The following is a 16090-nucleotide window of genomic DNA, read 5'->3' as shown; positions in this document are numbered from 1 at the left end:
AGATTCAGAAGATGCCTGTCAGAAACCCAAACCTTTAATTTTCACTGTCTTCTTGAATTTCTGTCATCCTAGATTGCTGCCTGTCCTTCCATTATGTTCACCCAAGGCTGGCTGTATAAGTAATATGAACACAGAATCCAAGTGACATGTGCTGTATCTGTGAGAAGAGGATACAAGAAATAGTTCTCATTTTCTTCACAATTAAAAATAACTTTGTAAACATGGTCCAAGTGCTGCAGAGGTTTTATTAGCTAAAATGTTTAAAAATGTCTTGTTATGCTAAACTTAAAGGACACAAAAAATTACTGGCTACAACTCCAAAGGTGTATGTGATGTGGGTTAAGTACACATGCTTGGAAAGAATGTGTAAGCAGCATATAGCATTATGGCTGTACAACCAGCATGTGACTTAAGTATACACACAGCATCATAAATGACAATAGAAGGGCCCTGACACTCTTCCTAGCACAGCTGCATCTGACGTAAAGGTAACGTATAAAGTTATATTTCTTCCTTTAGAAAAAGCACAAAGGCTGAGAAAGACTAATATAGTGGATTTTCCCCTTTTGGAGAAAAACAAGATATAAATTTTAACATTTATAAATATATAAATTTTGGAGCCTCACCCTGTTCCAGTGCGGTGTGGATCAGTCCATGGCAAATGGTAGGGCTGTGTTTCCATCCCTGGGGCAGTCAGTTCCAGGTGTACTGGACACGTCTCCAAGTGAAAGCAAACTGTAGCCTGCACTCTGCCGCCAAAGGGATGGAGAAGAAGGCATTAGCAATGTCAATTGTGGCGTACCACTTGGCTGCCTTTGACTCCAGTTCGTATTGAAGTTCTAGCATGTCTGGCACAGCAGCACTCAGTGGCGGTGTGACTTCGTTCAGGCCACGGTAGTCTACTGTTAGTCTCCACTCTCCGTTGGACTTTCGCACTGGCCATATGGGACTGTTGAAGGGTGAGCAAGTCTTGCTGATCACTCCTTGGCTCTCCAGTCGACAAATCAGCTCATGGATGGGGATCAGAGAGTCTCGGTTGGTGCGGTATTGCCGCCGGTGCACTGTTGTGGTAGCGATTGGTACTTGTTGTTCTTCAACCCTCAGCAACCCACAACAGAAGGGTCCTTCGAGAGACCAGGCAAGGCAGACAGCTGTTTAATTTCCTCCGTCTCCAGGGCAGCTATACCAAAAGCCCACCGGTACCCTTTTGGGTCCTTGAAATACCCTCTCCTGAGGTAGTCTATGCCAAGGATGCACAGAGCTTCTGGGCCAGTCACAATGGGGTGCTTCTGCCACTCATTCCCGGTCAGGCTCACTTCGGCCTCCAATACAGTTAACTCTTGGGATCCCCCTGTCACTCCAGAAATACAAATGGGTTCTGCCCCTTTATAGTTTGATGGCATCAGGGTACACTGTGCACCGGTGTCTACTAGAGCCTTATACTCCTGTGGGTCTGATGTGCCAGGCCATCGAATCCACACAGTCCAGTAAACCCGGCTGTCCCTTTCCTCCACCTGGCTGGAGGCAGGGCCCCTCTAGTCCTGGTCATAGTATCCATCTCTCACTTCTTGCAAACGTGAGTTAAGAATTTCTTCATTGCAATTACAATCCAAAGTAAGATCAGCCCTTCTACTCTGTCTGGGGAACTGTTCACTGGAAACTGGACCATCGTGAGACAGGTTTTTCCTGACAACTGGAGCAGCATTTTTCCTGGGAGAACCCCCTTGTGTGATTGTTTTTCCTTGCAACTCACGTACACGTGCCTCTAGGATGAAGGTAGGTTTTCCATCCCACTGCCTCATGTCCTCTCCGTGGTCACGCAGGTAAAACCACAGGGTGCCCCGTGGTGTGTACTTTCGATATCCTCTCTCTCGAGGAGAAAAATGCTGACTTCTAATGGCTGAGATACTGGTCCGTACAGGTGGAGAATAGGACATACCCTCTTCGAGTTGCTGGACCTTCCGGGACAGCTTCTCCACAGCCGAGACAAGGGAGGAGGAGATAGTTTCTTCAAAATCCTGAAGTCTGCTAAGACATCCACCGTTGGTGCTTCTTCCTCTGCCCAGGACAGTACTGCCAATGAGCTGGCACACGATGCTGGTGCGCTCCGTACCAACTTCTGCCACATGGGTCGCGTGCACTGGACTTCATCTGAAACTTTGGGTGTTCGGACATCGTCCAGGTCACTATAAACCACCTCCAGCACGCCTAGTTCTCTCAGGTACTGGATACCTCTCTCCATAGTGGTCCATTTGCCTAGGCGATATATAACATCTTCCTTGAAGGGATACCTTTCCTTCACGCCTGACAGCAGTCGCCTCCAGAGGCTGAGGACCTGTGTCCCTTTTCCAATTGCTTTGTCAATACCCGCTTCCCTAGCAAGGGATCCCAGCTGTTTGGCTTCCTTCCCCTCTAATTCCAGGCTACTGGCCCCATTATCCCAGCATCGGAGCAACCAGGTAACAATATGCTCGCCTGGACGACGACCGAAATCTTTCCGCATATCTCGCAACTCATTCAGGGATAAGGATTGGGTTGTTTCCGTCTCGTTTATGAGTTCTTCCTCTTCCTCCTCCCCTCCTCGTGATGGCCCTGGTTTTCCATCATCCTTTTCTACACAACCTGACTTCCGCTTCAAAGATTTCTTCTTCTGTACAGGGGCGACGGATACCAGCGACGGTTGGTCCTCTGGTTCAGCTGTAGTACCCGTCGCAAGGGTTTGGGTAGCTGCAGTGCCTGTCGTGGGGGTTGGAGTAATTGTAGTGACTGTTGCCGGGGTTTGAGTGGCTGCAGTGCTTGTCGCACTGGTTGGAGTAACTGCAGTGACTGTTGGCGGAGTTTGAGTAGCTGCAGTGCCTGTTGCAGGGGTTGGAGTAACTGTAGTGACTGTTGCCGGGGTCTGAGTAGCCATAGTGGTTGTCGTGGGGGTTGAAGTAGCCACAGTGCCTGTCGCAGGGGTTTGAGTAGCCACAGTGGTTGTCGTGCGGGTTGAAGTAGCTACAGTGCCTGTTGTGAGGGTTTGAGTAGTCACCGTATCTGTTGCTGGGGTTGATCTCTGGACAGTATTCCTGAATAGTTGTTTAACTCTAAACAAGGCCTGAACCACATTCAGGAGACATAGCAATATGAACATGCTTGTTTGAACATCCCAAGGATATTCAAAGTTCTCAGGGAATATTGTGGACGTCTTCATGAAGAGGATAGAAGAAAAAGGAGTTTCTGAAGATATGGAAGGGAAGGTGAACAAGTGGGAGAAAGTGTCCCATCCTGTCTCCCCCCTAAATTCATCCTCTGAGGTGAAGACGTAAGAAGTGTAATTATTAATAGTTTCCAAAAGATAGCTCCTGAAGAACAGGAATGATGGCAGTGCTGAGTACAGGCTCGTGACCAATAATTTTATCATAACATAAAGCCAGGTCACACAGTATAGCAAAGCAATGACCTTAATCCATTTCCCAGAGATGACCAACCCCACATAAAAACTGATAATCAGCAGTATAGACAGCCAGTAAGGTGCTATATACCACAACTCCAAAAACAGATCCAACAACTCTGAGAGCAAATAAACCAACATTGTGAACATCAAGTACTAAACTGATATAATGAATGCTTATAACAAATTTGTTTTAACCCGTTCGGGTCAGATGTGTCGTTATCTCAACCCTTCGAGCCCCACGTTGGGCGCCAAAAAGGACTGTCGTGGTTTAACCTGGCAGGCAGCCAAATACCACGCAGCTGCTCACTCACTCCCCCACCCCCAGCGGGATGGGGAGAGAATCGAAAGGGTAAGAGTGAGAAAAACTCGTGGGTTGAGATAAAGACAGTTTAATAGAACAGAAAAAGGGAAAATAATAATGATAATGATAAAATACACAAAATGAGTGATGCACAATGCAATTGCTCACCACCCGCGCTGACCGATAACCAAGTAGCGATCGGTACTTCCTGGATCACACCTACCCTTCATATACTGAGCATGACGTCACATGGTATGGAATACCCCATTGGCCAGCTGGGCTGGCTGTCCTGATTATGTTCCCTCCCACCTTGTGTACCTAGCTCAGTCAGTAGGCACGGGAGCTGTCCTTGGACTAGGAGGGCACTTAGCAACAACTGAAAACATCAGTGTGTTATCAACATTCTCCTCATACTAAATCCAAAACACAGCACTAGGAAGAAATTTAACCCTATCCCAGCCGAAACCAGGACAATATATATATATAGGCTTTTATATATATATACATATATTTTTGAGTATGTGTGTGTAAAAGACTACCTTATCCTTTTTAAAGCTATAATATTTTCTGTATATATTTTAAAATAAACATATATGTGCATATACATATGTGTACATTATATACACACTCCTATACCAGAGGAAACAGATGCAACCATAACTCTGCTCAAAGTATAGCAGACCCTGTGCACAAGCACAGAAACTACTACATGCATTTCCTTAGTGGCGTACGTTGTGCTCTCTTCAGAGCACACATTAGCCAAACAGGTAACAAACATACTGTAACATTTCATTGGAGTGTTTCTGCTGAGTTTATAGCCTAGACACAGGAGGTTTTCAAACTAAAGAGGATATCTTTGCCAGAGATTCAATTACATTCCAGGTTCTATCAAAAGGAGAACTATGTCATTTAATTCCAAAAGTCTCACTTCTACAGTGATGCTGCTTTTGGTTGTATTTGCTCAGGTTGTCCACTACCCACAATAAGATTACAAAGTTAATTACCCATTCATGAAATTTCAAGGCTCTTGATAATCTTCAAACGATCACCTCGAACCCTGGGAAGGTGATTGAACAAATCTGAAAACCATTTCCTCCAGGCACATGAAGCACAAGAAGGTGACCAGCAACAGTGAGCATGGATTCACAAAGAGGAAGTCATGCCTGACCACCCTGACAGCTCCCTACAATCAAATGACTGGCTTCATAGATGAGGGGAGAGCAGTGGATATCGTCTTTCAACATTGTCTCCTATACAATCCTCATAGAGAAGCTGATGAAGTATGGACTGGGTGAGGAGACAGTAAGGTGGACTGAAAACTGGCTGGATGGCCAGGCCCAGAAAGTGGTGATCAGGGCCATAAATCTAGCTGGAGGCCAGTATCTAGCAGTACCCCATGGGTCAATACTAGATCCAATCCTGTTCAATATCCTCATTAATGATCTGGATAACGGGGCAGAGTGGACCCTCAGCAGATCTGCAGATGACACAAAACAGGAAGGAGTGGCTGATATGCCAGAGGGTTGTGCTGCCATCCAGAGGGACCTCTACAGGCTGAAGAAATGGGCTGACAGGAACCTCATGAAGTTCAAAAAGGGGAAGTGCAAAGTCCTGCCCCTGGGGAGGAACACGCCCAGGCACCAGCACAGGCTGGGGGCTGACCAGTTTGCAAAGCAGCTGGTCATGAAGTTCAACATTAGCCAGCAATGTGCCCTTGCAACTAAGGAGGCTAATTGTATCCTGGACTGCATTAGGAGGAGCATTGCCAGCAAGTCAAGCGAGGTGATCCTGCCCCTCTACTCAGTTCTACTGAGGCAACACCTTGAGTACTGTGTCCAGGTCTGGGCTCCCCAGGTACACAAGAGATGGACATGCTAGAGAGAGTCCAACAAAGGGTCAGGAAGATGATTAAGGGGCTGATGAGGAAAGGCTGAGAAAGCTGGGACTGTTCAGCCTGGAGAAGAGAAGGATCTTATCAATGTACATAAATACCTGAAGGGAGGGTGCAAAGAGGACAGAGCCAGGCTCTTTTCAGTGGTGCCCAGTGACAGGACCAGACGCAGTGGGCACACACTGGAAGACAGGAGGTTCCCTCTGAACAGCAGGAAACACTTTTTCACTGTGAGGGTGACCGAGCACTGGCACAGGTTAGCCAAAGAGGTTGTGGAGTCTCCACCCTTGGAGATATTCAAAAGCTGTCTGGACATGGTTCTGGGCAATGCTGTTCAGGCGACCCTGCCTGAGTAGAGGGGTTGGACCAGATGACCTCCAGAGGTCCTTTCCAATCTCAACCATTCCGTGAGTCTGTGAAAATGTATTAGAAATTGAGAAGTCATTAGGTAAATTCAAACAGCAATGTACATGGAGCATATCCATTTTTATCTACTTGTGGATATCTGTTTTTTCAGGTTAAGAGTATTTTAGAAGTTAGGCTTTTATGCAAGTAAAACAAAAATGTATTTAATTGTCCTGCCCACTATATTCCTTACATATTGTTTTCCAAAGAGTGTTGCATGACAGCTTACATAACTCTAATGCACCTAATAATTTAGAAAGACTGAAATATAAGCAGCTGTGTAATTTTATTTTGATTTCAGAAATTTCCTGCTCCCATATTTAGACTTACAGTTCACTACTCAGTCCTAAATTGTTTTATCTTGAAGGGCAAGGCTAGATGGAAAAGGGGAGGCTTTGTTCTCAAAGTCATTAAACAATGTGCCAATTTCAAATGTTTTCACCTTAGCCTATAGCATGATCTTACTAGCCGCAGAAAAGTTATTGAGCTTATTACACCTTATAATAACAATTTAGAAACTTGTTATACAAAACTTAAAAATCCAATAGTTTACTGGTTCAAACATGACATTGATTTTAGGAAAACACTGCTCCAAGTTTTCTCCCTCAATCTATAGCATTTTTTTCATAATTTTACTTAACACAATGATTGTATTCAGTAAATTTAGTATAGAGCCAAAAATAAGATCACACAGGAATACCAAAGAAATATTTTAATCTCAAGTCATTTCACAACATAGATCAAAATGTCAATGTATTATAAGCTCACTCAGGAGTTTACATTTTTACTCTCTCTCTTAACCAAATCTGAACTAAGTTCAAGAGTACTTAATTTGTAATCTAGGGACCAATTTCAGCCTTGTATCAATGGACCTTTTTCCCCAGGGTTCCTCAGGAATAAGAGGTCCAAAGACAGACAGACCATTCTCAACTTCTAGCTTTAGAAGGGCGCATCACTTACACCTTGAGATACATGGAGAAGAGCTACAGCTCATTCCCTGCACAAGGCTGAGAAACCTCTATGAGAAGAGGGCAACTAGGGGTAGACTCTTTCTATCATAGAACAGCCAACTCCCCAAAACTCTGTTATGATCCAAGCAAGGAAAATTATATACAAGAACAGTACATTTGCAGTACACTACCTATACACATGTAACAGACCCTTTCACATACAGAGTGTCTGTTATATATGTATTTTCAGTATGCATGGCCCCAATAAGGGAGGGGGCATGGCATACAGCCTTACAGCTCATGGGGAAAGGCTGTGTTACAGCCAAGCAGAAAAGGTGGACATGCATTGTATGGCTCGCTCTTGCTCACAAGTACTTGGGAAACCAACACACAGAAAAAATCATATTAAGAGCAGGTGTGTAAAAGCAAAGCAAGTTAGCAGTGGTGAAGGAAAGATTAACCCAACCCACAAAACTAAGGAAACAGACCTCAACCTTTTAAAGTCAGTTCAGGTAGAATTTCCTGAATTGACATCTCAAGGAGTTTACGTACTAATGTAAAAATAGTACCTTAAAGCACAGATATCTTAAAAAAAAAAAAAATCCACCACACGATTCAAGTCTAACAAATGTGAAGAGTTTGAAGAATAAAAACGTCTTCATTATACAAGTTAAAGCTCAGATATTTGGCAAGACCTCAGCTGAATCCCATACTAAATAACCTACTCATAAATTAAAAGTAAAAACAACTCTCAGATTTAACTTACAGTCTTATCACAGAAAAATCCTAAGCAAGTCAGTGAATGTAACACAGGACTGAATGCATAATTTGTTCTTCAAAATACTAGTTTGAGAGACTCCATTTCTAGAATGGCCCAAGCACCTTTCCAAAAAGTTTGAGAAAACTTATGATCACATAGAAGTAGATATTTTCATTTGATCCCAATCCTTTTTCATACATGCAAGTACTGCCCCTATAAGGCAGAACTAATATTTTTCCCTAGGATTCTAAGTAGTGATATTTTCAACCATCATTTTATTTCCGTAGTTAACCTCCAAATTCACTGCAATAAACGTAGTATCCTATATGACACAAAAAGTGCAAGTAAAAATTTAATGGATTAGCATGAATTCTATCTAAATACATTGTTGGGTAAATGCAGGTGTATTAGAAACCTTAAACCATGTACTTGGTAAGGATTTATCATTTTGTTTAATTATGGTTAAAAAACGGCTAACAAGTTGATATTCATATCACCTATACCTTAAGACCAGGTATTTGTTTCCAGGTGGTCAATTTCTTTCAGAGGCCGTTCTTCTTATATTTAAAGATAGAAATGGTCTCTAGCAATAACTAAAGAGAGCAGTAAGCTGCAAAGAATTGCTACATTCTGTAAGGGGGAGGGGGGAATGGAAATCACTAATCCTTGATTCTAGAAGTGAGACACAGTGATTGACACGGTTTTGATGAAAACTTTGAGCATGAATGACAAGCCTAAAGAAAGAGCATGGTATTAGAGAAAAAGCAATCTGTTTCAAGACAGTTATCTGATCTGGCTGTTCTGCTCCAGTGCCAGGGCAAGATTCTTTCTTATCTCCAAGAATGCTGCTCTTCCTTGTGAGTTTTTAGTGCATCCCATAATACGGTGGGCTCACAAGCATATGGCTGCTCTCCTGACTCATTCCAAGCAACACGCAAGTCATCTGAAAACAACCTGAAAAAGAGCATTACTTCAGCGCACACTTTCTCACAGTCCCAGTATGGTGCTATTACCATGCTACCCATTACAGTACACCTCGGTTCCCTCTAGCCCCAAAACACCCAGTAAAGGCCAGATAACATTATACGCAGCTGACAAAAAGGATTACCACCTGCTTTCTTAAAAGAAAGAAGTCAAAATCCTCAAGAAGGTAGACAGCAGGATCCTTATGTTGGCGAACAACAACATATCAAGCATAGTTGTGGGTTAACAATAGGAAAAATAATTCATAGGCATAGAACAGTAAAAACAATGGAATTTGTAGGGCTGGGCAAGTTTGAAGTGACACACTGACCGGCAGCACTATGAATCTCCAAATCCAAAACCCAAGCAGCCAGACTGCTCGATGAACCTATGTATAGCCTAAGTGCAGTTGTGTTATGTGACTGCACTCCAACTGTATCAGCCACGTGCTAGCTACATGTCACCTTTATTTACTCCAAGGCTGTCGCACCATGGAAACAACGCAAGGTCAGACAGACTTTCCTAGAATGCTTTCTAGACCCGCAAGATGCCTGCCACTTGGCAAGTCTTCCAGACTCTATTCACACCACTAGCTGTGACAATGTGACCAGGAGACACTAAACTAAGAAAAGTTTGGAACAGAACGAGGAAACCTGATGTCTTGAAGTTGATTTTGTACTAAACCAGAGATACCTCACTGAAATTAGAAGTGAGGATTGGATTTCCCAGTGCCACTTCCAGCTCAATTCAAGTCATATGCCTACTGACCCTGGAAATTTAGAGAAACTCCATGTAAATGCTGGGATGTTCTGAAGACTGCTGAAAAACAAAAAAGCCTGAATATTAAATGTAAGTTGTAAACATGTAACATATGTAGGAAATAAGGAACTGAGAATATGAAGGATGTAAAGTATCAAGTAAGTTGTTCCCTCTTGTCAGAGTAGTCTGAGTAAAATCACAGTACAGTACCATTAACTGCTGTAAAATCAGTGACTGTGATATAATATTAAACATTTAGCAAACTGAGTAATTACCCATACTTAGAACATTTCCCTGATTCATTCTATTGTCCTCTGATCATGAGAACGAACTTTCAAGAATGGGATAACAGATTTGAACATACGCCATATGTTTAACCCAGCTATTCATCCAATTTTGTTTAACTCTTGCTATTTATATGCGAAATGGAAGATCAACTTTTGATCTTCCACAGCTTGGTATCTACCATATGGACATATTCTCCATTTAAAAAAAAAAAAAAAAAATCAAGGCCTGTTACTCAACTAAACTCAAAAGGCTTCAGAGTAGCATTTGCTAGACAAGAGTCTACATAACAGACAAAAACTCCATGTTGAATTTCACAGTAGCTAGTTCCAACATCTTGCCTGCTAATGAACAGTAATCATTTAATGCATTTATATGACAGAAATCATGTTTATTATATGGCTTCAACAAATTGCATCGGGGTTAAAAAAAAAAAAATCTTAAGGGTAACAACCCTCTCCAGTCCTTTCCAGTGGAAGATATCAAATACTGCCATTAAAAAGGCAATCCTTCCCAGTAATAATGCTGTAGTGACCAGGTAGAAATATTGGTAGTGCCGGAATTAGGTTCTGTACTGAAGCATTTTAGGAACATCTTGAAGGAAGCCACTGCTTGTATTATCAGCCTGTTAATAGCATTAAGTATATCATTTAATAATTCATGATGATAATATATCATTATCTGGAAAATCCTTTTATATCTTCAAAAAAACCCCACAATTTATTTTAATTTTGAGAAGTAAGCTTCATCTGATTATTTCCCTGAAATCTACTGGAGAAAGTAGAAAAAAAACTTACAGATAAAGGCTTCCCTAAACTAAACCTGTGTGAATAATAAGAATTAAACTAGAGCACCAAACTGCACCAGAGCAAAAAAATGCAGGTTTAGTCTATGTAGGCTTATCTGTATGTAAGCTTTGTATTTGATTCATTTGCTAGTATAGTTAATACTGATCTATTCAGCAGAGACTTGAAGTAGGCAACTTTGAAAGCAACAGCTATTTAAACATCTTGTTTTCATACTCTTGAACTACTTATTTTTTGGCAATAGATCTATTTTTTTTAAAGCAAGCCAGTATTAGCAGCTTCACTGCTAGCGAAAGGGACAGCAGTCATACAAAATAGGTTGAAGCATGCACCAAGGTTTAAAAAAAAAATTTTGTGTGAATTTGATAATGTATTGTGTAATTACAGAATGCGCTAACAATTTTGATTTGTTCCAAGTCATTACATAGGATTTCCTATCTGCAAAAATCAATGGAAATCTTGCAGAAAAAGATATTGTAATATGTACAGCAAAACAACTGAGTATAAAAACACATTCCTGAATAGAATAGAAATCTAATTCATAACATATTCATTTTGCATTAGTTGTTCTGGAGTAAAATTCCCTTTCTTTTGAAACACCACCTCCATTCAAAAACTGCTAATGAAGACTGTTTCATCATTAATATTTTTTGAGGAATTTCCCTTTGTGGCACTTATTGCCTTTAATACCCATGTGAAAATATGTAAGTTCTAATCACACAGCACCTTAGTATATTTCTTGCTTGAAGAGCATTCGGGCCGGGGGAGGGTAATTCAGACACTAATGGTTTAATGGAAAAAAAATCTGCAATTTTTTGGGGACACTTGGCATGAAGGTCAAAAACCAGGGACAAGCATCATCTGTGGACAAGCTCACTGTAACCCAAAAGCACACGATACTGGCAAGAAAAGATGAGAAACCTCACAGTGCTAAGTATCTATCAACTCCCTTTTCACCGATAAATCACTCCAGCCTACAATACTGTCAATCTGCACCTGCACTAAGTATTAAATACTTCACAACACAACTTGCTACTTTTATTTCAAAGCATCTTAAGCCTTCTTTGCTCTTTATTTTAGTAAGCTGTCAGAAAAAGTCAGCATATCAAAGAACGTACCCCAGCATTTTTTCTGGTAAACTCAATAGTAACCAGTGAAGGATACTGTATTTTTAAAATGCTTTCAACACCAGCTGATGACAAGGTTTATTAAGTGTTAAAGGCACCCTGTGTTGCCATTACTATTCCTGACTCTTCTGCCAATCCACTTAAAATCTTTTCCCTCCTACCTCAGTACAGAACCCCACCACAAGAAGGGAAGACAGCTGCCTTTCGGCATGCCATGTCAGGCACTGAGTTCAGATTGATAGTATTTTTTTTTCCTATCATAGAGTCAGCAATTAGTTAAATGCCAATTCAGATTCTATCCTTTTTAATATATCAGAACATTGTGCCACACTCTGTAAACCATGCCATTTTTTATATTTGTCGTGGTTTAACCAGGCAAGTAGCTAAACACCACACAGCCGTTTGCTCACTCCCCCCTCAGGGGGATGGGGGAGAGAATCGGAAAAAAAGGAAAACTCACGGGTTGAGATACAGACAATTTAATAGGACAGAAAAGGAAGGGAAAATAATAATAACGATAAAAGAACATACAAAACAAGTGATGCACAATGCAACTGCTCACCACCTGCTCACCGATGTCCAGCCAGTTCCTGAGCAGCAGCTACACCTCCCTAACCAACTCCCTCAGTTTTTTGTTCAGCATGACATCATATGGTATGCAATATCCCTTTGACCAGGTCAGCTGTCCTGGCTGTGTCCCCTCCCGGCTTCTTGTGCATCTCCAGCCTCCTCACTGGCAGGGCAGTGTGAGAAGCTGAAAAGTCCCTGACTTAGTGTAAGCACTGCTCAGCAACAACTAAAACATCAGTGTGTTATCAACATTATTCTCATCCTAAATCCAAAACACAGCACTATACCAGCTACTAGGAAGAAAATTAACTCTATCCCAGCCGAAACCAGGACAATATTCAAAATCATAATGTTTCTCAGAGTCTCATATTTGTTTTAATATAAAGTCTGCAAGAAAAAAATAGGAAGTAAAACCACCTTAAGCTTGTACTGCTTTCCAAAATACTTAACTCCCTGCTTCAGCCAGTTTCTAAATAAAGAAGAAACTGGCTAAGACATTGAGCACAAAAGACTTTCAAATATACGCATTTTTATCAAAGTTATTTTATACTTCACACACTTTTTTTCAGTTTCAAAGTGTTTTTTTTTAATTCTGCAATATTCATCACAACATTTCTTGCCTATAATGAAAAGCTACTGCTTCATTTTCTAAGTTCCCAACTGATTTCTTCACATTTAAATACAAAGCACTCAAAGCAATTATGATTGTTGCTCTCTCTCTCTGCCAAAAAAAAGCAACACCAGAATAATGCCTATTCACTCAGTAACAGGTACTGAAAATTCTCTTCCAGGTTTAGGAACCTATAATTTGGTAACATGTGGCTTTTCAGATATTGTACATAAGCCACCACTGTAGAACTTAGGCACTTCGATGGTTAGGTAACAGGCCATGAAGCTTGCACTACTTGTTATCATATTCTTAAGCCAGTCATTGTAAACCAGCTGAAGGCCACGATTTTGAAGAACTTACAGGTAGTCTCTAAATCTTACATTACATAAATGACCCATTAAAAACACTGCATTAATGATTACTTCCTTTGTTACCTCACTATTTGTCAACTAGTTAACTCGGAATTCACTAAATACCAAGAAAATGAAACATTTCTATCAAAGAAAAGGGATGAGAGAAACTGTTGAAATGCAAGAACTGTAGCGTCAGAGACATACCAAGAAAGCTGTGCATTAACTCCAACTGCTGCACAGAAACCAGTAACAAAAGTAGCTAGTCCGCTGTTTCATTGAGCGTGCAAGTGTATTGAACTAGTATACTAAAAGCTAGTCTATTGAACTAGTATTGTATTGAACTGGTACACCAAAAAGTCCATGGATGTATAGTACCTGAATTAAATTGAGACAGACACCAGATGATGAAAAGCCGCACAACCAACAGTCCTGATACAGATGCCAGATACCAAGTGGAATGTTATAAGGTAAAAGTAGTAGCTTGGAGAGCAAGAAGTGAAACCAAACTGTATTCCTGACTACAGTCAAAAACATTATAATAGGAGTTACACACACATGACAGAATGAAAAAAATAATACAAACACAAAAGCCAAATCTAGAGGTTGACAACCATCTAAACTGTACTGATCGTACAGAGGTCACTAAGCAAATAAGAAGCGCACAAGAAGAAACAATGACTTTGTAACACCTCTTTGACAACAGAGAGGTCCCGAGATGAAAAAAAAAAAAACACCAACCCCAAACCCAACAGAACATCAAAAGTACATTGAGAGAACATCGAGTACATCTTGTAGGGCACAGGGCAGACCCTTCCATTTGGTCACACTTTCATATTTTTCTCAGTGACCAATTCTACACACACAAAAACAATAAGCTCATCCTAAATTGCACCTCTCATAATAAACCTTTAGAACAGTTATTTACATGACTGCTAATTTCTATTAACCCCTGCAAAATATAAATCCACAGTAATATTTCAACATTTAAATTACTAGTTACATCTGAATTGTTGGCAGTCAAGTCTTGGACTATTCTTACAAATGACATCCATCTCCCCAAACCTTTAAACCTTATTTTCTTATCTCACAGAAACCATAAGATTCTCCCAGAAAGCCCATTACATCATGACTAAAGTCCAGGTTAACACCAATACTATACAACTAGGATTTTACACCATTTCATTACTTAATGCTTTTTGTGTTTTATTTATTGTTACCATTTGTCCCTGTGCCCACATCTGTGTTGAGATCATGACTTCCTATGTCCTTCATAACACTAAATATACTACAGGAATACAAAAAAAGGTCTTGAAACATTTTTTTTAAAAATTGATGAACTGTGAGAAAGTCTGAACTCTTGTTAGTTTGCCATGACCCACAAGCAAAAAGAGCAAGAACTTTTACTGAATACATGTCTTAGCGATCTAAGTAGCCCACAGCATTGAACCCATACTCTTCTCCCGCCCCTCCACTCCTTCCTATATATAATCTCCTCCAAATACCAGGAAGCTGTCTGACAGACAAAAGGAGCATTCAGCCACTTGGAACAAATAACATGGTATATTTAAAGAGGACATACTGATGTTTCCTACATTTCCTAATATTTCATTGGGGTATTTTTGGCAGAGGATGCTTTTTCAAAAATAACTTCAAAAACCAACCTATTTCTGAAACTTGTAAGATTAACAAAATATACAATAAAAACATTCTTTAAAGAAACTTAGGGGTGGGGGAGGGGGATATTAAGCCACTTTGCTTAACAATGCTGAATCAAACAGCCTGCAGACATGTTCCTGCTGTGACCTATTATTATCAATGAATCTATTATTAACAAGGAATTGCTACAGCACTGAATAGACTGGAGCCCTACAACCCAAAGAGATGCACCAGCGACCAACAGTGTAATTTTCTAGAAGCACTTAACCTTCTAATAGACAAAATGTTACAAAGTGGTTAAAACAAGCAGGCTTGGGCAAATAACAGGAAAGGAAAGGCCAGGCCAGGGAAGTTAACGTGGAATAGACAGAGAGATCTGTGTATTACTCTTGTTCCCATCAGATATCCCTTTAAATACATAGTTTGCTTTCTTGCTAGTACATGGCCTTTGCCCTGTCTTTCCCCAACCATTCCTCTTTTCTCACAAAGGAAAAGAAGTATGTCACACAACAAAAATGATAAAACTATTGTGATGCTACATCCCTACTATTTTAATTTCAGCAAATGCTACCTGAAATACTTGGCTTTTTTTTTGTCAGACATGATAAATTTAAACTTTGCTGGTTTCAACAAATAATTAAATTTTCAAAAAGTATAGGTAATTAAGACTACCAAAAATTAAAATTGAGTAAGAAGTCAGCAATTATAGACTGCATGTATTTTACCAGATCTGCAAGGGACTCTAATTAAACACATATTAATTGCCCTAATCTTCTTAGGCAAGTAATAAATTGGAAGAGCTGATTAATGCACTGGATTTAGTTCAGCTTGTTAAATCTGACACCCTGGCAAAGGAAGACTATCTTGAAAAGCTCTTTTAGCTAAGTAATTGGAATTTTACTCTCAGTAATTTGCCGTTCCATAATAAGAGCTATTTAGTATATTGACTCTTCATCAGTTGTTTTTTTTTTAATATATGCTAGTTATATTTAAACAGTACCATTATGCTGCTCATAAAGATTACGAAAAATTATGAACTTTGACCTTTACTGTCCATCAAAAGTCACTTTCACTCTGAACACAAATTAGTATATTTCCTCATAGGCTATAAATCCTAATTAATTTTAATTCTAGAAGCTGCTAATAACATTTTTTAAAGTCCATACGGACATCTTAAGTCCTCCGTACAATTCATAAAGCCAGCAACTAAACCAGTTT

The 16090-nt window shown here is 40.3% G+C and overlaps 1 protein-coding gene across 8 annotated transcripts in view; it reads right to left on the bottom strand.

The window, feature by feature from the left end:
• ARMC1 (armadillo repeat containing 1) overlaps window positions 1–16090 on the bottom strand; it is a 38146-nt gene that overhangs the window by 10142 nt on the left and 11914 nt on the right. Inside the window, exon 1 of one of the 8 annotated variants that reach the window (XM_075141763.1) lies at window positions 5730–6041. The exons of the other annotated variants lie outside the window; for them this stretch is intronic. Within the exon in view, the coding sequence (XP_074997864.1) occupies window positions 5730–5944 (215 nt within the window). The 5' untranslated portion in view covers window positions 5945–6041. Of the gene's footprint in view, window positions 1–5729; window positions 6042–16090 lie in introns of those variants that run through there. 8 annotated transcript variants of the gene reach the window in all.

This window comes from Calonectris borealis, chromosome 2, assembly GCF_964195595.1.
Source record: "Calonectris borealis chromosome 2, bCalBor7.hap1.2, whole genome shotgun sequence".
In the NCBI taxonomy this organism is placed as follows: Eukaryota; Metazoa; Chordata; class Aves; order Procellariiformes; family Procellariidae; genus Calonectris; species Calonectris borealis.
Note: the sequence above shows the minus strand (reverse complement) of the source record. Positions and strands in the feature narration are given on the sequence as shown.